This window comes from Poromitra crassiceps, assembly GCF_964638095.1.
Source record: "Poromitra crassiceps genome assembly, chromosome: 1".
NCBI lineage: Eukaryota > Metazoa > Chordata > Actinopteri > Beryciformes > Melamphaidae > Poromitra > Poromitra crassiceps.
Genome location: NC_139623.1, coordinates 72,776,373 through 72,803,479, shown reverse-complemented (window position 1 = coordinate 72,803,479; position 27,107 = coordinate 72,776,373). Strand labels below are relative to the sequence as shown.

The 27,107-nt window shown below is 44.5% G+C and overlaps 1 protein-coding gene and 1 pseudogene across 2 annotated transcripts in view; both read right to left on the bottom strand.

Moving 5' to 3' along the window:
- The window catches only part of LOC310781130 (aldehyde dehydrogenase family 3 member A2-like), a 72,034-nt gene that overhangs the window by 28,592 nt on the left and 16,335 nt on the right, over positions 1-27,107 (bottom strand). Inside the window, exons 2-4 of the mRNA XM_083641676.1 lie at positions 25,831-25,993; positions 16,212-16,443; positions 618-703 (exon numbers count right to left, since the gene is read on the bottom strand). Coding sequence (XP_083497802.1) covers positions 618-703; positions 16,212-16,443; positions 25,831-25,992 — 480 coding nt within the window. The 5' untranslated portion in view covers position 25,993. The remainder of the gene's footprint in view (positions 1-617; positions 704-16,211; positions 16,444-25,830; positions 25,994-27,107) is intronic.
- LOC310784762 (SPRY domain-containing SOCS box protein 1 pseudogene) lies at positions 11,973-13,540 on the bottom strand (annotated as a pseudogene). Its single transcript has 2 exons — positions 13,486-13,540; positions 11,973-12,778 (listed from the first exon to the last, which is right to left on the bottom strand). The product of its transcript is annotated as an SPRY domain-containing SOCS box protein 1 pseudogene (transcript).

Genomic DNA, 27,107 nt, shown 5'->3' with positions numbered 1-27,107 from the left:
TTAGGCACATTCATTCAGTTCATGATATGCTGGATAATGCTGTTTGCAGTTACTGAAGCAAAATGGTTAGTTGGTAAGATGATTACCTATGCAGCATCTGGGCAGTTTTAACAAAGTGCTGTGTAATACGCATATAATAAACACACATGCACAGTACATTTAATCTTTATAGTAACATAATAGTACTTCAACACTATGCTAATTACTTTAGGTAAGATCACCCAACAAGTAACTGGTCAAATTAAGAGGCTTGCCTACCATTGTCAATTGTTACCCACATTCGGTGGGTGGCAGGTGTACATTTTTCACTGTGAATATAATAATTGTCCAACTTTAGAAAAGTTGTGTTTTCTGTGTTGGGTGTGCAATATTGTCTAGTTAAGAGGCCCTGATGTTCTTATACCCAATGAACAACAGAGCTAGAGGTGCTACAAAGTGTCTGTAATACAACAGAGCTAGAGGTGCTACAAAGTGTCTGTAATACAACAGAGCTAGAGGTGCTACAAAGTGTCTGTAATACAACAGAGCTAGAGGTGCTACAAAGTGTCTGTAATACAGCTGAAACACAACTTGAATCCATCCTACAGACGCTTATAGTGCACTAACTGCATCCATACCTTGTCAATGTAAATTGGCAGCAGGTCCTCCATGACCTTGGCAGTGTGAACACAGACCTCTGAGGGCTTCACCACAGCAGCATTACCTGTACAGGTGAATGACAAAATCAGCAGAAATTAAATACTGGAAACACATGGTCCATAATGATATATTTATTAGAGTTATGTAACAAACATATTTTTAATTTTAGTGTGAGCCTTCATGATCTTCTCTGTAGTGTTTGGAAATATGTTTTAAATAGTGTGATGGCACAAATGTGAATATAACCAAACTTCATGTTTATGGCTTTTTGTGTTCTTCGGGGTTAGTTTACTCATTATAGTTAAGACTGTAACTGAAATAAATAATGGTTCGAAAAATCCGCTCCAAGGAAATTCAAGTCATTGCATTTTCAGTTTGAATGCTGCCAGCAGGGGGCAGCAGACAACACCAGAGAAGAGTACTTGGACCTGATACTATGTTTGGGATTTAAAGGCTAGAATTGACTTTATTCAATGCTTTTAACTTCCAGAATATAGAGCTTGCAGAGTTGACATCACACATTGTTCTCTCGCATTGTTCTATTCACAAACATGGTGCGCCTCCCGCTGTTCTCAGCGCGTTATTACGGAAAACCCACCGCAGTTTTGGGGAGACCACGCCCTGTGCCCGCCTACACAGCAGTCAAGCGGCGGGATTGGCCAGGCGCCCATGCTCCGTGAGCCAATGGGACGAGTATTTATTTGACAAGCTCTGGCTCTGCTTCCTTGATAAGTTGACAGACAACGGCCTCAGCCTGGATGAAAAACTCTGCTGCCAACATGAGTTTAAATGAAAAAGAAAAACGTCAAATTAACAATGTTTTAACCAATTTTTGCTCCATCAAACTTCTTAGCAAAACGAACACATTTAGATTGTTCTTATAGTATCGCAACGGGATATATATATATATATATATATATATATATATATATATATACATTGCACATTAGACGCGGGAAAATGGTGGCCATCTTGTAATTTTGGTCAAATCTGACTTTCCTCCCAATCTTAAAATAAATCTTATGGTATTCCCTAACTATGTGTGAAATTTCACGTTTGGTTAGTTCCTTGCTCTCCTCTCCCCTAAGAGTGCAACGGACAAAGAACCATGTCCAACCCTGTATCACCCATATCATCGGGCCCTTAATCGCATCGCGATTAACGCGTTAACGCTAACAGCCCTTATATATATATACATATGTATATATGTATATATATATATATATATATATATATATATATATATACTGCATATATACTGTATATATATACTGTATATGCACACATCTCTCAATTGCAAGTTGTTCCATTTTATTTACAGTACTTTCTTTTTAATTGAATGACTGTGGACTCTTATAGTTCATTTATACTCCATTTTCATACGAAAATAAATGCGTCCGTTGTAATGTAACGGTGTAATTGTCACTGCCCAAATACTTGCGTCTTTCACGTTGGTATCATGTTAAGCAATACATTCACCAGTGGGCAGTAGAGAGTCAAATGTATGAGTGTGTGTGGTTTTTGCTCCGTTTCATGCGTATCTGTAAGCTTTCAGATGACGGACAGAAAACGCAGAAAATAAACGCGAATGAGTACGGACGGAAGGCTCTGTCCGTCTGTGTCTTTAACGTAGAGCATACATGGGCAAACTACGGCCCGCGGGCGCCACCTGTGTGGCCCGCGATGGAATTGCATTTTTTTTTATTTTTTTTTACACAGTGCACCCGAACGCAACATGCAAGATACCCGCTGAATAAGTGTCCAAATGTTCATGTCATTCTGGCCAATACTCCACTTCTGTTATAGCATTTCAGTCTGGAATATGGAATATCTTTCAAGAATCTTTATGACTAAAAGGCTACATTGAATTAGAAATTTAAATAATTAACTCATTGGTTTTGGATTTATTTAGCTTCAAGACTGCATTTTTGTTCGTGTGACCCTCAACACAGGCTTTGATCATCCTGGGCCACTTACCGATACTTATGCTTAAATTAACCCACTCATATTCTGATTTATTTCAAGAAAAACATTTTGGCTAGTGGAAATTCTAATTGGCTGGTAACTTCTAATCTAGCAGCCATATTGGCAGGTGGTCAAAAAAGTAAATTTCAAGCCTTGAGAGCAGGTGGTGACATAGGAGTGAGTGAGAAAAGGATGAAATATTGGTGGTTAAGACTGAATAATGACATCACAACTGTTAATTTAAAATGAGTTATTCCTCTAAACGTGGCTTCAAATGCACCAAATTTTTCACGCTGGCGCCGTTCGGCCCTCAGCAAAACCTGGTAGCGAGGACATTTTTTGTGGCCCTCTCTATCATCAAAGTTACCCATCCATGGGTTACGGCATGACAATAGTTGTTCGGCCCCCGGCAACAATCTGGGTTTCTCATGTGGCCCCCCATGAAAAATAATTGCCCACCCCTGACGTAGAGTATAATTGGGCCTTTAGAAGTCTGAAATAAAGTTTGGATTGAATATATCCATGCAATGTGTAGGCTTCAATTTGTTTTGTGGCAACTCGCTAAGCTGCCCCTGCAGCTCGCCAAGCTGGCCCTGCAGCTCCGTGGCCTTGCCCACAACTCGGCTGCTGGGTGGCCAATGAGACCAGCATCACTGATGATGTCAGATTTATGACCTCACTGATGATGTCATCAGTGGGATTTGACATCACTGATGATGTCACAGTAGGATTTATGACATCACTGATGACGTCACAGTGGGATTTATGACATCAGTGATGATGTCACAGTAGGATTTATGACATCACTGATGATGTCACAGTGGGATTTATGACATCACGGATGATGTCACAGTGGGATTTATGACATCACAGTGGGACAATCACAGTGGGACAGAGAAACAAACAGAGAAACAACAGAGAGCCAGCTCCCATTTATATACCGATATATATATAAATTATAATATATATATATATATATAAATTATAATATATATATATATATATATATATATAAATTATATATATATATATATATATAATAGGCGTTCATATAGCCTATTAAACTAAGGAACATATAGGTGTTCATATAGCTTATTAAACTAACGAACGTACGTGATTTATTTCAATGTTCGCTATCAAGAGTAATTCAGTTGGTTCATGAAATCGCTGGGCAGGCCGTGGGGGGTTCCAGCTGTCAAAAGGCAAGAGCTGTCAACAGGGAACAAAGCCTCCCTCCTGGCCAATCCCGGCATTTGACTACTGCTGCGTAGGCGGGCGCAGGGCGTGGTCTGCCCAAAACTGCGGTGCGTTCCATAATAACACGTTCTCAGCATAATATGGTATTCAACAAACATGGCGTCAACTCTGCAAGCTCTAATAAATAACTTTGTTTGAAGACATCTTCAGGCTTGTTTGGATGATGGTTGAGACATTGTCTGACTTGTTTAGCGGATCCTGCTGTCAATAAAGCAGGTGAAGACTTCTAACCTACTAGGCAGATAAAACCCTCCATGTGAGATCTGATAGCACTGGGCCACAGGATAAAGTCCACCCTGAGCAAACACTTACATACAGTATCTATCTACTGCATGGGCTGTACTACCCAAAACCTGGATTCAAATAAAGCCTCCAGCCATCAGTGTTGGCATCATGACCAGGCCTAACCAGATTGGAGTCGATCATTTTGAGTTATACAAATGAACTGCCTACCACAGTTAGCTCTTGTGGCACTTGTACGCAGCTAATGTTATTGCTACAGTGTCTTGTTAAAAATGCTACATTGTAAATAATGCTTAACAGTCACAAGCAGACCCTGGCCCACCACTTGGCTTAGTCAGTGCCTCTGTACAAGCCAGTGGCCATTATGGTCACTTTTGAAACACATGAATTATAGATGAATTCATTCATAAGCAACTTATCTTGTGGGCCAGGCTTTCAGGAGGAAAGCTCTGCTGCCTTCACTCCAGCTAAGGAGAAGAGCTCAGCCTTGGCCTTTGACCAGGAGCAACGCTCAGAGTTCAGACATTATTCTCACACACACGGAGCATAAACACACGATGATACAAATAATACATGTTGGCATGCTTGTGAGTTACACACACATGCACACACACACACCTCGCTGCACAAATGCTCTTTCACAACTGAATCCATTATTTTGATGTCATGAGGTCAGGAGTTGCCTTTGACCCACTAATAACTGGCTGACAGGGAAATCAGAGTGTTACACAATGTTGGGACAAAGAGGAATGGGTCAGGGGTCATAATCACAAGACAAAGGATAACAGAGTGAACTCTGAACAGGGCTAAACAGATCAAAGAGCAAGTCAACCATACGTAAAGGACGGCTTTATCCATAATCAACCCACTTTGTATCATATATCATTAGGGCTGGGTATTGGTTCAAATTTCAAGAATCGATTCGATTCGATTCCGATTCGATTAATCCCGATTCGATTAGATTCCGATTCGATTAATTTGAATATCGATTTGGTTAGTGATACTAAAACATGTTTTTTGAGCTGTAACCTGAATTACATGATTGTCCAGTTATGTAACACAGGGGTTCCCAACCTTTTTTGCGCCAAGGACCGGTAGATACATGGGGGAAAAAAGTTGCGGACCGGTTGTCAATTTTAATGGTTTTAGTTACACATATATTTACTCACCAGGTGGTGACAAAGGGTAAATAACAGCCTTTTCATCTGTCAATAAAGACACTTTCACAATTATGCACAGTGATTTGGTTTCAGCCTATATCATTTCTAAAAGTAGATATTAATGATCAAACATTTCCATTTATGGAGCCTACAGTATTTATGTTTTTGTTTCAACTACAAACATAAATAAACGTCAACTTGAAAACTATGTTTCAACTACCACACAGCCTATAATATTATAGTCTGTGTCAACACATTCACTGCCAGCCGTTTTTCAATACTGTAGTTAGCTTCTGCCAAGGTTTTTTTTTGAGGATTCTGGCTCATCTTTCAAGAGCCGAGGATTCGTTTCTGTTAGGATTTTGTGAACACACAATATCTCAAAAGAACTAATAGAATGTGTGCTTTCTCTGTCTAAAAGAGTTAGTTTGTAGAGTTAGTAGTTATGTAAGCATTAGCAGTTGAATACAGCATGGTTTCAGCGTCAGAAAATTTATTCTGAGATAAACGGCTTTTTGTGAAATTCGATAGAACAGTCACTTTAACCATTCATTTTTGGCATCAGTAAGACGTCAGACATCTAAACAATAGTTTTGAACAGTAATTTCCTCCATAACAGCAGGAAACCCCTCTCTGCTTCAAACTCCTCCCTCCGTGGGCGTTCTCCTCCGCCCTCCTTGGCTCTGCAGCGGGTCTGTCACAAACGAGTTGCTGCTGCCTGGCTGCTGCCTGGCAGTCTGGATGGGGCTCGCTGGATGGGGCTCGCTCGTTTCTTGGCATTTCGGTTGAGAGCTCTGATGAAGCTCTTGCGATTCTGCGCTTATTTATGCTGCGTGTTTCAAAGTGTGCACCCAGTCTATTCTTGGAACCCCCCACCGTTGCCACCGCTGTGCGAAAGCGAAAGCGTTTTCGCCATCCATTTTACAGTATGAAAACGGCTTCCTCGCGCTTTTCCCTGCAGTTTTGGCTCGCCTCTTCCTACTCTGGAGAGACATGTCGCCACTCAGTGGGTCGGTAAAATAGATTATACACATTCAATACCTCCAATATTTGTATAAAAGACGTAAAAGGGTTGGATCCACGTCCCACCGTCAAAAAAAAAAAAAAAAAATTTAAGCCGAGATATCTCGTCCTTGGCAGTCAACCGTTGGATTCTGTAAGCCGAGATATCTCATCAATGGCAGTGAACGTGTTAATAAAAAAAAAAAAAAAAAAATTGATCTCTGGACATATGAATCGATATCAAAGGATTAAAATAAAAATCAATTAGAAATCGGAGAATCGATTTTTTTAACCCAGCCCTATATATCATGTCGATAATATAAGCACATGGACAGTGTTTACCTTCTCTCTCTCTTTTCCTTACGGAGATCTTCCATTTCCTCCTCCGGCAAAGCGCTCCGTTGTGACACGTTTTACATCACAACGCGTCACAACGGACCTGCGAAATTAGTTCAATCATGAGAGGCCAGTTGGTAGGATTAGACAAACTTTATTTAGCAATCGGCGTGCATGGCAGATACTTTGGCGCTTGACTCCATTGGCCAGTGGCGCTGCTCTTGAGGCAAGAGGAGGGCACCTGCATAGGCTAGGAGATCCCCCCCCCGTGGGGGATCAGGAGTCAAGACTCGTTGGTGGCGGACTGGGGAGGTGGGTGGGGCAAAACAACGCTTCGGACGGCTTCGAGGGAGCTGGACTGCCGTGAAGCTGCTGCTGCTATGATCGGCCAGAGAGAGAGAGGTGACGTAGAACCCTTGCTATATATATGAGGATTAACTGACGTCATATTTGACGTCATAGCAGGCGTCATACTAGGACTTTGACTGACCACGTTATGCTAGGACTTGACTGTCGTCAGGGGATGATCGGATTATGCATGAGTGGCCTTCAGCTTGAAATATGGTCTGGAGACCTCACTTCAATCATGAGAGGCCAGTTGGTAGGATTAGACAAACTTTATTTAGCAATCGGCGTGCATGGCAGATACTTTGGCGCTTGACTCCATTGGCCAGTGGCGCTGCTCTTGAGGCAAGAGGAGGGCACCTGCATAGGCTAGGAGATCCCCCAAAAGGAAGATCTGATTACCGGAGGTTAATTGAGATCTGCAGGTGCCAGTAGTTGATTGTACTTTTCCCTTCGACCTTTTTGCGACTTACAGCTATTTGCGGCTGGCGCTCCCGACTCGGTCGGGCACCTCGCGATAGCGCTTCCCAGCTTGGCCTACCTGGCCGCCTTGGCGCTACGCGATTGTACTTTTCCGGCCTTCGACCTTTTTAGCGACTTACAGCTATTTGCGGCTGGCGCTCCCAACTCGGTCGGGCCTTCGTTCTTGGTACATGCTTTTCCTGCCTTCGACCTTTTTAGCGACTTACAGCTATTTGCGGCTGGCGCTCCCAACTCGGTCGGGCACCTCGCGACAGCGCTTCCCAGCTTGGCCTACCTGGCCGCCTTGGCGCTTCGCGATTGTACTTTTCCGGCCTTCGACCTTTTTAGCGACTTACAGCTATTTGCGGCTGGCGCTCCCAACTCGGTCGGGCCTTGGTACGTGCTTTTCCTGCCTTCGACCTTTTTAGCGACTTACAGCTATTTGCGGCTGGCGCTCCCAACTCGGTCGGGCACCTCGCGATAGCGCTTCCCAGCTTGGCCTACCTGGCCGCCTTGGCGCTTCGCGATTGTACTTTTCCGGCCTTCGACCTTTTTAGCGACTTACAGCTATTTGCGGCTGGCGCTCCCAACTCGGTCGGGCCTTCGATCTTGGTACATTAAAGTTTAGCTTGGCGCTTCCCGGCTTGGCCTACTTGCCTGCCTTGGCGCAACTACCCTGACTTTCTCCGACTCTATCCCCCCAAAAATGAGCCGGGGAATTTACTGCGCCTTACTGGGCGCCATGCTTACGGGGAGCCGCCACCAACGAGACATTTTAAAGTCCGGGACACTGTTTGTTGCCATGCTCACCGATTAAGGGAGGAGGGTTCTTTGGGCCGCCAGTATGGCCGCCTGCTCCGGGCGGATGTAGCTGGAGAATGCCGATGAGGACCAGCGGCCCATTTGCTGGAGGGAGGCGGAGGACACTCCTTGCTCGGCGGCCGAGGTGGCCGCTCCGATGCTGAAGGAGTGGCTGGAGTAGTCCTTCGTCGGGAGGTTGCATTGCTGGAGCGTCTGCTTGAGGTGCAGGGTGAACCGGGATCTTGTCATGTGGTGACAGGGTGCGATGAGGAGCAGGGGAGCCGAGGGGCCGGTCCGAGGCCTGAGCTTGACGTAGTGAGCCATGAACGAGAAAGGGCAGAAGGGGGCTAGTGCCTTCCTGTATGCTATTGTGTGCTGGGGCAGCAGGCTGAGGGCAGCGGATGCCAACGACTCAACACTGATCCGTAAGGCCAGGGACATTGTGGGGCTGGATCTGGGCTCTCTGACTGCGGTGTCAGAGAAGAGAACGTTGTCCAGGCTACGCTCCATCATGAACAATGACTCGCACCCACTCCACGGCGTGCTAGTCGAACACAGGAGTACGTTCAGTGAGAGACTGATTCCACCTAGATGCAGTACGGAGAGGCACAGGAAATCATTCCTGCCTGTGGCCATTGGTCTATTTAATGCCTCTCTTAAAGAGCACCTCGGAGACGCTCAGTCTCCCTGAGACTGAGCCAGCCGATAGGTTACCGTAAATTCCGGACTATAAGACGCACCGGTGTATAAGCCGCGGGACCAAAATTGACTATTTTTTTCTTCTATAAGCCGCACCGGTCTATAAGCCGCGGGTGTTTTGATGTTTAATTACCATATGAAAGGGTTCGTGCACAGAGAGGAATGTCGGGAAAGCGATGGCTGTTTGGGGAAGCTCCCATTTATTAACATTTCAACAAAACAAAACAAAAGTCAGGTCACTAATCCCCAGACAAAATCACACAACAATAGGCTATATGTGCAGCAAACCTGTAACCAGAGAAGTCAAGTCACTAATGCTCGTCTTCCTCTTCTTCCTGCGTACTGAAACCACCAAAGTCCTCATCTTCAGTGTCGGAAACGAACAGGTTCAGGGTGGCTTCGTCAACCACTCTCCTCTCTCCTTCATTGTCACTCAAAACCAACGAACTCCTCTTCATCTATAGCTGTGTTTCCATTACAGTTTTTCGCAAAAGAATTGCGATATTTCTACAACTTCGACAATGTACAATTGCGACTTGTAGGCGTTTCCATTGAAGTTGCGTTTGAGTGATTCCCCGTTGCAGCAGCTGCCACAGTGATTACGCACGGGGATCTGCCCCATATCCCGTCCCCTGCATGCTCAAATCCAACCAATGGTCAATGGAAATCCCAACATGAAGTTACAATGCATATAAACGAGCCTGATTATCAATTCAAAAGAAAATGAGTCGCAAAATGTTGCTGGCTGCGTGAATGCAGTCAGCGCGACAGGCAGAGGAAAAAAGGTAGCCTAATAGCCTACAACTGGTCCGATTTAGAGATGGAGGGGGGAAAAGGCTGATTTGGTTCTATAATTGCACCTGAAACGTGTGCAATGTATTAGCCTACTCACAGTCACTGTATTCACTTCAGACAGCACCACCGCACCAGTGTGTGCTTTTCATCCTCTCATCTCGCCGCTGTGCCAAATGCGCGCACACAGGCAGCCTGCTGTCTGTCGAGCAAAGCTTTTTTTTGGTGAAATAATCCTCCAGGGCGCTTCTTGTTAACAGTCCGAGTGAGTGGCAGGTCGAACGTCAAAGGCACTTCATCCATATTTATGATCTGCTCCGGTTCGATGGAATATTCCTTGATCTTCCTTTGTGTGAATTCGCCGAAGTTTGTGATTTTCTCCTGGTAGTCGGGGGAGGGAGTTGATGGGCTTGTGGCCGTTTGCTTACCGTAATTACCATATGTAAGTGGTCACGCACAGAGGGGATTGTTGGGAAAGAGATGGCTGTTTGAGGAAGCTCCCATTTACCGTATTACCGTAACATTTCAACAAAACAACATAACACAACACCACCGTTGTTTATTTTTACAGTGCACACAGTGTCCGCGGTGTGGTGAAAAGAGGGCAAGAGAGGAAATTAAAACAGAAGTGGATTTATAGTTAGAAAGAGTGCTAAAAAAGAGTTTTTTTTTTTTTTTTTTTTTTTTTTTCTGAAAAAATCCATAGATAAGACGCACCGTTATATAAGCCGCAGGGGCCAAAAAACGGGAAAAAAGCCGCGGCTTATAGTCCGGAATTTACGGTAACTGTGCCTGGCTGAGCCACGTGTAGCGTATAGGGCAAGCCGACTTAATATAGTCCAGGGTGCAATAATGATAATTGACACGGAATGTATACTTACCTGACGTATTTTGTATTTTGCTACTTAGACATTCCACTTATTTTTGCTTCTAGCGCATTTACTAGTTATTCTATGCTATTTTTTTTTTTTTTTTTTTTTTTTTATTATTGCTTAATATTGCATTTGCATTGCATTTACTACTGTTTATTTTATTTTAAGCTATGTGTGTTCTGTGAGCGAGCTACTGTAACCTGTCCCGATTTCCCCTCGGGGATCATTAAAGTCATTCTGATTCTGCTTCTGAAGAAATGCCAGAGGCATTTTACTTTGAAATTCGTTAAGAACAGGAAGTGGTGTATTAAGACCGGGTAGCTTAACACGGAAAGACGTCAGCATTCCCTGGGCCGTCTGGCTTCGGTCCGAAAGTTATGCAGTAACACTCATTCTAGCTGATGCTCAGACAAGCTCCGTGGGCCAGGGGTGTTAGAATGGCCCCTTGCGTGGTTATTATTATTATTGTTGTAATTATTATTATTATTATTATTATTATTATTGTGACTCCCGCTGGCCATTTGCCAGAAAGCGATTTCCGCTTAGGCGTCGGAAATAGGCAGGCTGAGATGCCCACTGGATAGAATAGTCAGATCACAGGCCAAATAACTTGTCAGTCAGCTTCGCTTTACTTAGTCAAAGCACGAGGGACACCTACGGTACATGTGGTGTTTTCAGAGCAATGTAAGACAGTATTTCTGTTTAATACGGAGTATTAAAGAGATGAGAATACGTCTGATTATAGGCATTATAGGCAGAACACGAAGATCCCTAGTACAGTTTAGTAGTGCACGAGTGCTCAAGAAAGCGCACGAGATAATCAATGACTCCACAGATGTCCTTCATGTCTGTTTTGACTTAATGCCATCAGGAAAGCGCTTTAGACAGCCTGCCTGCAAAACAAACAGAAGGAAGTTTGGTTTGTTCCAGAGGCCATTCGACTGGTGAACAGCCACAGTACGAGAAGTGGTCAGTTTATCTAGACTAGGTCTGTACCTTGACCTTTTGATTTGAACCCTTGAACAAGTCTAATATGCACTTGGATTGTATTGACTGAAATTAATTTGTATTGATCTGACACCTATATTCTTTTGTGGTGTTGGATACACTGTAATCAGGGATCTTGCTTTATCGGTGTCATTTATTGTATTTATTGTCTTGTTTTTTTTTTTTTTTTTTTGGATGTGTACGAAGTACAGCTTGTTTGCAGTATTCATGCCTTAAATTGCCCCTTGCGGGACTAATAAAGTTTATTTTTTATTTTTTTATTGAATTGAATTGATTTTACTGGACTGGTAGATTGCCCGTTTAAATGCTGAAGTACTGATACTTTCCTCATGGGTCCTTTCGCATCCACGGGTGACTGGTCCTCCGGGGTATGCTCGGTGTGCTGTGGTCGTCAACCCCGTCCTTGGTAGAGCAGGTAGCTCTTGAGAGAGGCGGGCAGGGGCAGTCCGTGGATTCCGCTCAGGCGGTCCCTTCCTAGAGCCGCCCGCACAGAGCGCCTGCACAGGTCCATCAGAGGGAGGGGATCCGGATCGAGTCCGTTTATGTACCGGATTCGTATTTCGCAGTGTCCCCACACGGCGCTCACTGCGGGGTACACCTTCCTGCCCTTAAGTCCTCCGAACGCCACCCCTAGGTCATGTCCGTCCACTATGAAACCTAACGTCCCCTCGTCCATGTCCAAGACGACTAACAGCGAGTCTGGTATTATGAAGGTGTCGTCGGCTCCAGGAAGGCGGGGTAGGTTCTGCCCGCGTGGTTCTTGCCGTCGTGGTAGAGTTTACACCGGCCCAGGTCCCAGCCCCAGGACTCGGTGTTGTTTCCCACCAGGACCGTGTAGCCCACCGAATGCATCGGCGCGTCGCCCGTGGCCACCCCGACCACGGCGTGGGACCCCCTCTGGCGTGGCCCAGCTGATCTCCCACACGTGCAGTCCCTGCGTGTAGCCCACCCGGCCGCGGATGGCGTCCGTGCTCTGCGCCACGGGTTGGCGGTGGAGCACCAGCTTGTTGACGTCCTTGACGAAGATGTTGAGCGAGCGGTCGTCGTTGTTCCAGGAATGCTGCACCTGGACGTCCGGGCCGGCGGGCGGCATGTCCATCAGCCGGTCCAGCCGGGAGGGCTTGGTGTGCTCCGGGGGCGTGGCGGATGCCAGGGTATTCGTCCGGGCGGGTTGGGTGGTGGTGGGGAGCACGTCGGCTTGCTGCGCGGGCGGGGGCGGGATCGGCTGTTGAGCCGGCTGGGCTGAGGCGAGCGTGGGGGAAATGGGGGGGGGGGGTTTCCAGCACCCTCAGGCGAGCCTCCACTGATCTGTTAGCATCTAGCAGGGACAGCAGGATGGCTCTTAATGGCCCGGGCAGGATCGGCTGCTGCTGGGCTGAGGCTAACGTGGGGGGAATGGGGGGGGGGGTTTCCAGGGCCCTCAGACGAGCTTCTACAGATCTGCTAGCATCTAGCAGGGACAGCAGAATGGCTCTTGACGACCCCTGTCGGCTCGGCGGAGCTACGAATGGGGCCGCTTCCGCTTCCGGGGCGGCGGCCTGGAGGTCAGTGCGACCAGGAAGTACGTGGCGTCTCGCGGCGGCCCCGCGGCCTGCATTTCCCCCGGCGGCTCCCGGCTCTCGGGGCAGCTGCCTCTACTGGTCTTCGCCCGCGGCCTCTCGCACGTCCGCGCCGAGCGGCCTCTCCCTCCGGCACGCTCGCACGCGTTCTTGGGCGTCCGCGGCGCGGCGCTTCGTCTTCTGTTACAGGGGCCGTCGCAGTGGCGCGCCCCGTGCCACGGGAACGCGCGCTGGGCCTTCTCGTCGGGGCTATGCTGGCAGCCTGTGGTCCGGTCGCTTCGCCAACGTCTTCGTCAGACACCTCGGAAGGCAAGTACGCTCCGTGGCCGGTCCGGAACAGGGGACCGATGTCTAAGCTGTCGTCACAGTCCATGGGCTGCTCTGGCTCGGAACTCGACATGCCAGGAATGGGAATATCCACGGGTAGAGAAGGCTTGTGGGTGCTGATTCGGTCTGCGGATCTGGTGCAAAACAACGCTTCGGACGGCTTCGAGGGAGCTGGACTGCCGTGAAGCTGCTGCTGCTATGATCGGCCAGAGAGAGAGAGGTGACGTAGAACCCTTGCTATATATATGAGGATTAACTGACGTCATATTTGACGTCATAGCAGGCGTCATACTAGGACTTTGACTGACCACGTTATGCTAGGACTTGACTGTCGTCAGGGGATGATCGGATTATGCATGAGTGGCCTTCAGCTTGAAATATGGTCTGGAGACCTCACTTCTGCTTGAGACGCGGAATCTGCTCTGACGGTGGCTGTTATTGTTTTTTTTGTATTTTTTTGAATGCACATCTGGAGAATCCCCTTAAGGAGCCTTAATGATTTGCAGCTGGCAGGGGGCGGAGTTTAGAGAGAAGATAAACACTGCCCATGTGCTTATATTATCGAGATTATAGAGGATACAAAGTGGGTTGATTATCGGTAAAGCCGTCCATGACATCGGGTGTATTCACACCAGCAGTTGTTCCGAAACAGGGAGCGTTTTCCCCCTCGGTGCGGTTCGTTTGGGGGAGTGTGAACACAGCAATCGCACCCGGATTGGATGCGGGACAAAACATGCGGACCGAGATCGCCGAGAAAGGGTGGTCTCAGTCCGCTTCCAAATTAACTCTGGAGTGGTTCGTTTGTGGTGAGAACGTGATCCGACACAACTGCAGGAAACAGTGCGCATTTTTGGATAAACCAGCTGCCGTAGTCAGCTGCACTGTGCGTAATGGCCTGAAGAACGAGCATTTTTATCGGTTAAAAACAACATCTTCATTCTTCAGATGCTGTTTTTGTCACTTGTGAAACTAGCGTTTGCATGGATAAACCTTTGTTTTCAGCAGTTTGAACTCGACCAACTTACCACTGGGCTCCAATGAAAACAAGTCAGAGCCAGCCTTCTTTGTGATAAGATTGTTTGATTCAATCAGACCTGATTGACAATCAGAGTGATTGCATGTCTTCCTCAAAATGTCCGTAGGCTATTATTAAATCATGTATTAATATTTGATCCCTGACAGGACAGGTGTTCATATTCATATGCGTAATCCTCTGAAGTCTCCGTGATAGTACGGCTAATAGCAGAAGTTGCAAGGGTCTTGTTTGATTTTCCATCTCCAAATTCTCGGGGAGGTATTAGATAAATCTCTGTCTCTCTTTCAATGTAGGCCTACCCAAAACACACACAGTCTTATAATCATATAAAATCTCTGGGAATTATTTTTTCCATCCTGGGAGGCTATTAGCCTATCGGAGTGTCTCCTGGCCAATCCAGGAGGCTTGATAATACTATTTGGACTGTTTGACACAAACGAACCAAGGCACAAATACAACAACTGTATCAAGTAAGCCCCTGAATGGGAACAAAGTAAAGGAGCTCCAGGTGTGAATACAGCCTTACAGTTGAAATGGCAAATGGAGATGTTGAAAACGCTGGGACGTGAAAGGCAAGTGTCCATCCACTCCGATCACAACGCCCTTACTGGCCAATGTTTCATTTCTCTCGTTTCACAACTGACCTCAGGAGCGGTTGCGCTGAGCAGCTAATAATGACGCCCATGCGTTTACGTTGGAATTAGGGTTAGCTGAAAGGCCGGCGCGTCTCCTACAGACGCTAAAGGACATCTTGTTCATCAGACGCTGAGGGCCGTGACAACGCCACGGAATTCGAGGACAGCCTGGATCCACAGATTTCATCATGGGGTGCAATAGAGAACCGCGGGAATGAGTCCGGAAGTATACTTCCGGGTTCGTGAGAGGAAAAGTCTATGGGATTTAACATGGGGGTTTCGCTTAAACGCATAAAATAAGGTCTGTGGTTAACAAAAGTTTATGGGAACGCGAATTTGGTTTCAGCATGATAATCTTCACAAACGTGAATAACATTTATGACTTTTGGAACGTAAATGCGTTTTTCTTAAAGCACATTTTTGAAAACGCTTCAAAAGGCATAAAATGGCGGCAATTTCTGGATAAAGCCTACAAAAATCTGTCATCCCTGCGGTGCTCTATGACGATGAGATCCAATTAAAATGTGACCTCTGACCTCATTACATCACACACAGGCCTTTCACCTACCCCAGCCCCTTCCTGTGATTCTGATTGTTACACACACTGTACCCTCAACCAACGCCACCCTCAACTAGGGCTGGGAGGGATTGATACAGCATAGTATTGCCATATTTTGTGTGGCAATATTATATCGATACACAAAGCCAATTATCGCAATATTTGATGATATAAAATGTCGGGTGCATCGTGCAACATTTATGACAGTGTTGCTCAGTCTGTCTGCTTGACAATCCCGTTTTGCTGCAGTAAAAATTAGATGAACAGACTGGAAACTTGATCTTATTCGATAAAACAAATATTGACAAAGCGTTTTTTTCCCCTTTGGAGGACATAAACGCAGTTGGAAAAAAAGGTAATAAATCACAATGTTTTCAAAATCACAATAACATTGTATTGTGAACCAAGTATTGTGATAATATCGTATCGTGGGGACTTCTGGTGATTCCCCACCCCTACCCTCAACCCTGCCCACTCTCCTTCACTCTGTCTCCCTCTCAGCATCCTACAGTACCAGCAGCGATGGCTCCTATGAGAGGCTGTATGGTGACAGCCCACGGGTAGTTCCAGGCCCCGATGATCAGCACCACGCCCAGCGGCTCTGGACGGATGTAGACGGTGTCTGACAGCGTGAGCAGGTTCTTCTCCACCGGCCGGGGGGCGGCCCACTCCTTCAGCTTCTTGATGGCCAGGTTGATCTCCCCCTCCAGGCCCAGGGTCTCGTACAGCTGGGTCCCCGCCTCACTCTGCGGGCCGAGGGTGATATTGTCAAGAAAACATGTGCAACAGCAACACTCAGCAAATGGGCAGAATCACTTATCGCCATCACCATTAAGCTTAATTTATACTTATTATAAAGTGTTGCTCAGCACATGGTCGCAGACGAAAAATAAAGTGTCGCTCATGGTGTTGCATTTATACTTCAGTGAATGTTCGCCTCGGTTCAACGGTCACGTGACACCCGAACGCTATAAGTGCAGACAGCCATGAGAAGAGAGGGAATGGAATGCACAGTGAAACCACCTCGGAGGCAAGATGTAACGTACTTGACTGCAGCCGCATATAAACGACACACAACTCACCTCCTCTCTCTCTGGGAAATTGGTCACGATGTTCTTTGTGATTTTCGCGAAGTCATACATCAAGGACAGGCTGATAAAAATTGCGGGGACACGTTCCTTCATTTCAATCGAGCAAAAACCAAAACAAGGAAATCAAGCGCGTGCCGTCTATATAGCCAATCAGACTTGCGCGATACTATGACGTAGTCAGCGACACTAGACATTTCACTAGGTAGCAGACACTGCTCGCCGACACTTGAAAGTGTTGACTCAAGTCCTCATTTCTGTCGGCGACCGTTTCAAAAGTGTCGGCAGACAAAGCAAAAATTGGGCTTAAGTCTCCTATAGTGTCTTGTGACTGTATAAGTGCTATGGGGAGGGGGGGGGGGGGGGGGGGTCGATAAAGCATAATATCACTATATCACTATAGTGTCTTGTGACTGTATAATCAGGGGTGGCCAAACTACGGCCCGCGGACCAACTGCGGCCCGCTTTTAAGTGGCCCGCCATGAATTTAGAAAAAAAAAAAAAAAAAAAAATTGTTTTTTTTGTTTTTGCAAAAAACGTTTTTCCGTTTTTCTGTTTCAAAGTTTAAAACGGAAAACGAAAACGAAAACGGGGGAAAAAAAACAAAAACATTAAGAAAAAGAAACTGAAAAACAAAAACAAAAAAACTGATTCCCCCCATTTTGTTTTTTCAATTTGAAACCATTGAAAATGGGTTATACTTGGGCACCCTGACATGGTCTATTTATTAAAAAAAAAAAAAAAAAAATGAATTAATGTTTAATACTAATGTTATGTTAAATTATCTCTGTCTTAACCTGTTGGCACAGGAAAAGAAAATTTGATAACATACAGAAATACCCATTGTAATAGGTGAGCGCATCAATAAACTATGTGTCATATATTTATTTAGGTAGAAATTCAATTTTTGATGGCACAAGGGTTTTCTGGTCCAATTTTTTTGCCGCGAAAACTGCCGCGCTTAATATTGTTTGGCCCGCGACTCCTTATATTTTTCTGTATGCGGCCCACAACCAAAAAAGTTTCGCCACCCCTGGTATAAGTGCTATGGGGAGAGGGGGGGTCGATAAAGCATAAAATCACTATATCACTATAGTGTCTTGTGACTGTATAAGTGCTATGGGGAGAGGGGGGGGTCGATAAAGCATAAAATCACTATATCACTATAGTGTCTTGTGACTGTATAAGTGCTATGGGGAGAGGGGGGGTCGATAAAGCATAATATCACTATATCACTATAGTGTCTTGTGACTGTATAAGTGCTATGGGGAGAGGGGGGGGTCGATAAAGCATAATATCACTATATCACTATAGTGTCTTGTGAATGTATAAGTGCTATGGGGAGAGGGGGGGGGTTGATAAAGCATAATATCACTATATCACTATAGTGTCTTGTGACTGTATAAGTGCTATGGGGAGAGTGGGGGTCGATAAAGCATAATATCACTATATCACTATAGTGTCTTGTGACTGTATAAGTACTATGGGGAGAGTGGGGGTCGATAAAGCATAATATCACTATATCACTATAGTGTCTTGTGACTGTATAAGTGCTATGGGGAGAGTGGGGGTCGATAAAGCATAATATCACTATATCACTATAGTGTCTTGTGACTGTATAAGTACTATGGGGAGAGTGGGGGTCGATAAAGCATAATATCACTATATCACTATAGTGTCTTGTGACTGTATAAGTGCTATGGGGAGAGTGGGGTCGATAAAGCATAATATCACTATATCACTATAGTGTCTTGTGACTGTATAAGTGCTATGGGGAGAGGGGGGGGTCGATAAAGCATAAAATCACTATATCACTATAGTGTCTTGTGACTGTATAAGTGCTATGGGGAGAGGGGGGGTCGATAAAGCATAATATCACTATATCACTATAGTGTCTTGTGACTGTATAAGTGCTATGGGGAGAGGGGGGGGGTCGATAAAGCATAATATCACTATATCACTATAGTGTCTTGTGAATGTATAAGTGCTATGGGGAGAGGGGGGGGTTGATAAAGCATAATATCACTATATCACTATAGTGTCTTGTGACTGTATAAGTGCTATGGGGAGAGTGGGGGTCGATAAAGCATAATATCACTATATCACTATAGTGTCTTGTGACTGTATAAGTACTATGGGGAGAGTGGGGGTCGATAAAGCATAATATCACTATATCACTATAGTGTCTTGTGACTGTATAAGTGCTATGGGGAGAGTGGGGGTCGATAAAGCATAAAATCACTATATCACTATAGTGTCTTGTGACTGTATAAGTGCTATGGGGAGAGTGGGGGTCGATAAAGCATAAAATCACTATATCACTATAGTGTCTTGTGACTGTATAAGTGCTATGGGGAGAGGGGGGGTCGATAAAGCATAATATCACTATATCACTATAGTGTCTTGTGACTGTATAAGTGCTATGGGGAGAGGGGGGGGTCGATAAAGCATAATATCACTATATCACTATAGTGTCTTGTGAATGTATAAGTGCTATGGGGAGAGTGGGGGTCGATAAAGCATAATATCACTATATCACTATAGTGTATTGTGACTGTATAAGTACTATGGGGAGAGTGGGGGTCGATAAAGCATAATATCACTATATCACTATAGTGTCTTGTGACTGTATAAGTGCTATGGGGAGAGTGGGGGTCGATAAAGCATAATATCACTATATCACTATAGTGTCTTGTGACTGTATAAGTGCTATGGGGAGAGGGGGGGGGTCGATAAAGCATAATATCACTATATCACTATAGTGTCTTGTGACTGTATAAGTGCTATGGGGAGAGGGGGGGGGTCGATAAAGCATAATATCACTATATCACTATAGTGTATTGTGACTGTATAAGTACTATGGGGAGAGTGGGGGTCGATAAAGCATAATATCACTATATCACTATAGTGTATTGTGACTGTATAAGTGCTATGGGGAGAGTGGGGTCGATAAAGCATAATATCACTATATCACTATAGTGTATTGTGACTGTATAAGTGCTATGGGGAGAGGGGGGGGGGTCGATAAAGCATAATATCACTATATCACTATAGTGTATTGTGACTGTATAAGTACTATGGGGAGAGTGGGGGTCGATAAAGCATAATATCACTATATCACTATAGTGTATTGTGACTGTATAAGTGCTATGGGGAGAGTGGGGTCGATAAAGCATAATATCACTATATCACTATAGTGTATTGTGACTGTATAAGTACTATGGGGAGAGTGGGGGTCGATAAAGCATAATATCACTATATCACTATAGTGTCTTGTGACTGTATAAGTGCTATGGGGAGAGTGGGGGTCGATAAAGCATAATATCACTATATCACTATAGTGTCTTGTGACTGTATAAGTGCTATGGGGAGAGGGGGGGGGTCGATAAAGCATAATATCACTATATCACTATAGTGTCTTGTGACTGTATAAGTGCTATGGGGAGAGGGGGGGGGTCGATAAAGCATAATATCACTATATCACTATAGTGTATTGTGACTGTATAAGTACTATGGGGAGAGTGGGGGTCGATAAAGCATAATATCACTATATCACTATAGTGTATTGTGACTGTATAAGTGCTATGGGGAGAGTGGGGTCGATAAAGCATAATATCACTATATCACTATAGTGTATTGTGACTGTATAAGTGCTATGGGGAGAGGGGGGGGGGTCGATAAAGCATAATATCACTATATCACTATAGTGTATTGTGACTGTATAAGTACTATGGGGAGAGTGGGGGTCGATAAAGCATAATATCACTATATCACTATAGTGTATTGTGACTGTATAAGTGCTATGGGGAGAGTGGGGTCGATAAAGCATAATATCACTATATCACTATAGTGTATTGTGACTGTATAAGTGCTATGGGGAGAGTGGGGGTCGATAAAGCATAATATCACTATATCACTATAGTGTCTTGTGACTGTATAAGTGCTATGGGGAGAGGGGGGGGGTCGATAAAGCATAATATCACTATATCACTATAGTGTCTTGTGACTGTATAAGTGCTATGGGGAGAGGGGGGGTCGATAAAGCATAATATCACTATATCACTATAGTGTCTTGTGACTGTATAAGTGCTATGGGGAGAGTGGGGTCGATAAAGCATAATATCACTACCGTAAATTTCGGACTATAAGCCGCGGCTTTTTCCCCATTTTTCGGCCCTGCGGCTTATATAACGGTGCGGCTTATCTATGGATTTTTACAGCTAACGGCCACTAGGGGACCTCCTAAATCTATGGATTTTGGTACAAGAGACAGAACGAGAGCAAGACAGACAGACCCTGATTGGATGATGTTGCAAAAAATGTGCCTCGCAACCTGCTTGGAGCACTGTGCCACTACGCTCTCTCAGCCACTACTGTAAAACAAGCTCCCTCCTCCCACCCTCCCTCGCTCCGGGGGAAAAATGGCGGCGATTGAGCCAGAAAGACAGTCTGAATGAAATTGAATGTAACGTTCCCAATTCTATGTATTACATTCTAAAAAATGAACGGCAACATTTTGGAAGGCTAAGCCACACAACTAGCTCGTTGTAATCTAACATCATGCTTCAAAAGATGGCGAACTGGCTGTGTTACGACGATGAGGGTAAGGACTCAAAACGGTCTCCGCTGATAAGACATTAAAACACCTGCGGCTTATAGTCCGGTGCGGCTTATGTATGTAACAAACATGCAATTTAGCTGCTGCGGCTTATATTCAGGTGCGCCTTATAGTGCGGAAAGTACGGTATATCACTATAGTGTCTTGTGACTGTATAAGTGCTATGGGGAGAGTGGGGGTCGATAAAGCATAATATCACTATATCACTATAGTGTCTTGTGACTGTATAAGTGCTATGGGGAGAGGGGGGGTCGATAAAGCATAATATCACTATATCACTATAGTGTCTTGTGACTGTATAAGTGCTATGGGGAGAGGGGGGGGTCGATAAAGCATAATATCACTATATCACTATAGTGTCTTGTGACTGTATAAGTGCTATGGGGAGAGGGGGGGTCGATAAAGCATAATATCACTATATCACTATAGTGTCTTGTGACTGTATAATAGCTATGGGGAAAGGGGGGGGGGGTCGATAAAGCATAATATCACTATATCACTATAGTGTCTTGTGACTGTATAAGTGCTATAGGGAGAGGGGGGGTCGATAAAGCATTAGGGATGGGAATTGATAAGATTTTAGCGATTCCGATTCCATTTTCGATTCTGCTTATCGATCCGATTCCTTATCGATTCTCTTATCGATTCTCATTGGGCAAGGGGGGGAAAAAAAAGAGTACAAACGGGTTTATTAACATTCATTTTCTTTTAGATTATTATTATTATAATTATGTATTATTATTCAGCTCTGACATCAGATTGCTCTTTTCAATCCCATACCAAGCAGGGATCAGTGTGTCTGTTAAACTGGCTCTGTTTGGGGGTTTGTATTTTGGGTTGAGCATCTTTGTCATCTCCCTATAGAAAATATATAGTGGGAATGAATGAAACAGAACTAGTGGTTAGAATGACAACATGCAACTTTGGACATTTTACTTTAGCTGGCATGTCAGACAAACTTAGTCACTGCTCGGGGACATTCGTTTACCTTCGCCTCGGTCATTTTACTCTTCCCTGCCTGGGTGAATGGAGGGGCTAGAGGCTCTAGCCTAGAGCTGCACAAGAAGTACTCGCTGCAGCCTCTGACCCAAAGCGACTACCAGCCCCTGAACCAGTCTGACTCTGAACGTCATCATCCTCTCAATTAAATGGATGGAAATGGAGTATTGGTGAAATCTGGTTTACACAATAGACAGGGTCTGGAGGAGTTTACTCTCCATATTAACAGATGACGCGCTAACGTTAGCCGCGCTGCTGTTAGCCGCGTTATCGTCACTCTGTAGCACATCAAAAACGTGACATTCCTCCAAAATTATTGCATGCTGTGTGGACAAATGTTTCTGCATATTGCTAGTATTTCCCCCCTTTGAAGAAATAGAGGTTTTGCAAGCATTGCAAGTGGCACTGTGGTCATCGTTTTGCTTCTGCCTAGAGCCATGGTGGCTGGAAACAAAACAAGGCTGCGTTGCGTGCGTGTCGCAGCGTGTGACATCATCGCGCATGGAATCGATAGTGGAATCGTTCAGGACGTTGGCTAACGATTCCAAGGAATCGATCCACTGGGACCCGGTTCTCAACAAGAACCGGTTCTCGATTCCCATCCCTATAAAGCATAATATCACTATATCACTATAGTGTCTTGTGACTGTATAAGTGCTATGGGGAGAGGGGGGGGGGGGTCGATAAAGCATAATATCACTAAATCACTATAGTGTCTTGTGACTGTATAAGTGCTATGGGGAGAGTGGGGTCGATAAAGCATAATATCACTAAATCACTATAGTGTCTTGTGACTGTAAAAGTGCTATGGGGAGAGTGGGGTCGATAAAGCATAATATCACTATATCACTATAGTGTCTTGTGACTGTATAAGTGCTATGGGGAGGGGGGGGGTCGATAAAGCATAATATCACTATATCACTATAGTGTCTTGTGACTGTATAAGTGCTATAGGGAGAGGGGGGGGTCGATAAAGCATAATATCACTATATCACTATAGTGTCTTGTGAATGTATAAGTGCTATGGGGAGAGGGGGGGGTCGATAAACCATAATATCACTATATCACTATAGTGTCTTGTGACTGTATAAGTGCTATGGGGAGAGTGGGGTCGATAAAGCATAATATCACTATATCACTATAGTGTCTTGTGACTGTATAAGTGCTATGGGGAGAGGGGGGGTCGATAAAGCATAATATCACTATATCACTATAGTGTATTGTGACTGTATAAGTGCTATGGGGAGAGGGGGGGTCGATAAAGCATAATATCACTATATCACTATAGTGTCTTGTGACTGTATAAGTGCTATGGGGAGAGGGGGGGGGTCGATAAAGCATAATATCACTATATCACTATAGTGTCTTGTGACTGTATAAGTGCTATGGGGAGAGGGGGGGTCGATAAAGCATAATATCACTATATCACTATAGTGTCTTGTGACTGTATAAGTGCTATGGGGAGAGGGGGGGGGGTCGATAAAGCATAATATCACTAAATCACTATAGTGTCTTGTGACTGTATAAGTGCTATGGGGAGAGTGGGGTCGATAAAGCATAATATCACTAAATCACTATAGTGTCTTGTGACTGTAAAAGTGCTATGGGGAGAGTGGGGTCGATAAAGCATAATATCACTATATCACTATAGTGTCTTGTGACTGTATAAGTGCTATGGGGAGGGGGGGGTCGATAAAGCATAATATCACTATATCACTATAGTGTCTTGTGACTGTATAAGTGCTATAGGGAGAGGGGGGGGTCGATAAAGCATAATATCACTATATCACTATAGTGTCTTGTGAATGTATAAGTGCTATGGGGAGAGGGGGGGGTCGATAAACCATAATATCACTATATCACTATAGTGTCTTGTGACTGTATAAGTGCTATGGGGAGAGTGGGGTCGATAAAGCATAATATCACTATATCACTATAGTGTCTTGTGACTGTATAAGTGCTATGGGGAGAGGGGGGGGGGTCGATAAAGCATAATATCACTAAATCACTATAGTGTCTTGTGACTGTATAAGTGCTATGGGGAGAGTGGGGTCGATAAAGCATAATATCACTATATCACTATAGTGTCTTGTGACTGTATAAGTGCTATGGGGAGAGGGGGGGTCGATAAAGCATAATATCACTATATCACTATAGTGTATTGTGACTGTATAAGTGCTATGGGGAGAGGGGGGGTCGATAAAGCATAATATCACTATATCACTATAGTGTCTTGTGACTGTATAAGTGCTATGGGGAGAGGGGGGGTCGATAAAGCATAATATCACTATATCACTATAGTGTCTTGTGACTGTAAAAGTGCTATGGGGAGAGGGGGGGTCGATAAAGCATAATATCACTATAGTGTCTTGTAGGGCATTCACGACTAGTGAATTTTACTAGTCGACTAGTCGTCCCTAAAGGTAGTCGACTAGTCGTTTTTATTTTTATTTTTATAAAAAAAAAAAAAAAAAAAAAATCTTTAAGAAAGAACATGAGGTATTTACACGACATACATGGACTATCATATCCCATATCCCATATCCCCCACAAAGAACATCAAAACAAAACAAGAAAACTGCATAAGATACACAATAATCCAAGAACAAACAAGACTATTGGACAAATAACCAAACAAAAACAATGCATTCAGCTCCTATCCTGATAAGCCTAATGACACTGGGGTAAAAAGTTCTTAAAGTCAAAGTCTGTATGTGGTTGCCATATTTTGGGGATGTCTAAGAATCTGCCTTTGCTCTTGTAGTAAATGTTATCCAATGTATGGTAGCTTGAGAGTTCATTCCACCAGTGAACTACAGCTGGGGGATTGGATGCTTTCCAATTTAAAGCTATGCATTTCCTAGCTGCCAACAGGGCAAGATCTATGTATTTACTTTGAATGCATTGTTTTTGTTTGGTTGTTTGTCCAATAGTCTTGTTTGTTCTTGGATTATTGTGTATCTTATGCAGTTTTCTTGTTTTGTTTTGTTGTGTTTTGATGTTCTTTGTGGGGGATATGGGATATGATAGTCCATGTATGTCGTGTAAAATACCTCATGTTCTTTTTTTTTCTTTTTTTTGCTAAAACGACTAGTCGACTACTAAGCACAGTGTCGACTAGTGGTTTTACTAGTCGACTAGTCTGTGAATGCCCTAGTGTCTTGTGACTGTATAAGTGCTATGGGGAGAGTGGGGTCGATAAAGCATAATATCACGATATTTTGTGTGGCAATATATATCGTATCGCACAAATGCCAATTATCACAATATTTTATTATACCAAATTGTCATATGCAACATTTATGACAGTGTTGGTTAGTCTGTCTGCTTGACAAACCGATTTTGCTGCTTTCATGAGATAAAACAGATGCAGATGTTGACAGTGTTGACAAGCGGCTAGCAGACAGAAACAGCCAGTCTGTACTCACTTTATTGAGGTCTTTTTTGACAGCATCTGCTATCTCTGTCTGCCGCTCAGCAAATAAGCGCTGCAGGTTCTTGAGCTGGCGAATCCGGTGCTCTAAAGGCTTGGACCTGCCGGTTTGGAAGGCTTTCCTGGCACGAGCCACCGCCTGCTGTTCCCGGGACATCCTGCAAAAGATGATAGTTTGGCTGTTCAGTTGAGATTGGGTGGGGTCATGTTCAAAAATGAAATCAGACATGCAACTCAAAAGACAAAGCTCTGCCCCCTAGTGGCCAAATGTGGTATCATTCTCTCGCTCAAAGAGACCAGATAGAGAGGTGACTGGTGGAGAATTTGCAAAATCAAAACTGTCTTGTGAATGGCTGAAACCTCAAATTGCGGGTGGAATTTTTTGACATGCATAATACCACCCAGGCAGTATTTCCTGTGGTTATAAAGCAGCCGTTTCGTTGTTGATAAAAAGCAAGACTGGCTCTTGGTGAAATACCCATTACTTACAGGGTTAGCAGCACTGGTCAGCACAGTAAACACACCTGTCAATGCATCACTGTTAAAATCCTGATTCATATTGGTCAGGGGTGGGCAACATTTTTTTCCTGAGGGCCATACTGACTTACATCAAGTAAGCGAAGGGCCACACATTGGAGATTATACCTAGCCTGGGTGAACCCAGCCTCCACGTGACCTGCTCTCAGACCTGTTCTCAGTCACTACAGTCTGGAGATCGAGCCATTCAAACCGGTTTCTGCCGTCGGGGAGGGGCGGGTGTACCTCCCTTGATAGACCACTCCATCAGCCAACCAGCTTAGCACACAGAGCACATGCGCAGTGCAACAGATGGCATCATCACTCTGCGACCTTTGTTGTTAGCACATGAGCTAACACTTCATTTCAGTACTGCTAGCACACAAATGGCTACAACCAATGTGCCCATGCAGCCCCTCCGCCCGAAATGTAAACAGACTCAGAGCTGGCTTACGGATCGATGTGTGATTTCCAGGTAAGAATATGTTATTCACAGGTATATGCCACACTATATATTATCTCAGAAACTAGCGTAATTGTGTTTGGTAAGAAAGACATTCGATAAATGACTGACTTTTCCTCATCGGCTGTAGTGGGTTAGCGAGGTAACGATAGCTAGATTACGGGAGCATTTAACGATCTAATGAATTCTAGAAAAACATGTCAGAAGCTAGCTAACGTTAGCCACGTGTAACATACAGTAACTACTACGTTTTATATTATTAGAGCTTCCAAGAAGAGAGAACATCGCCTCTG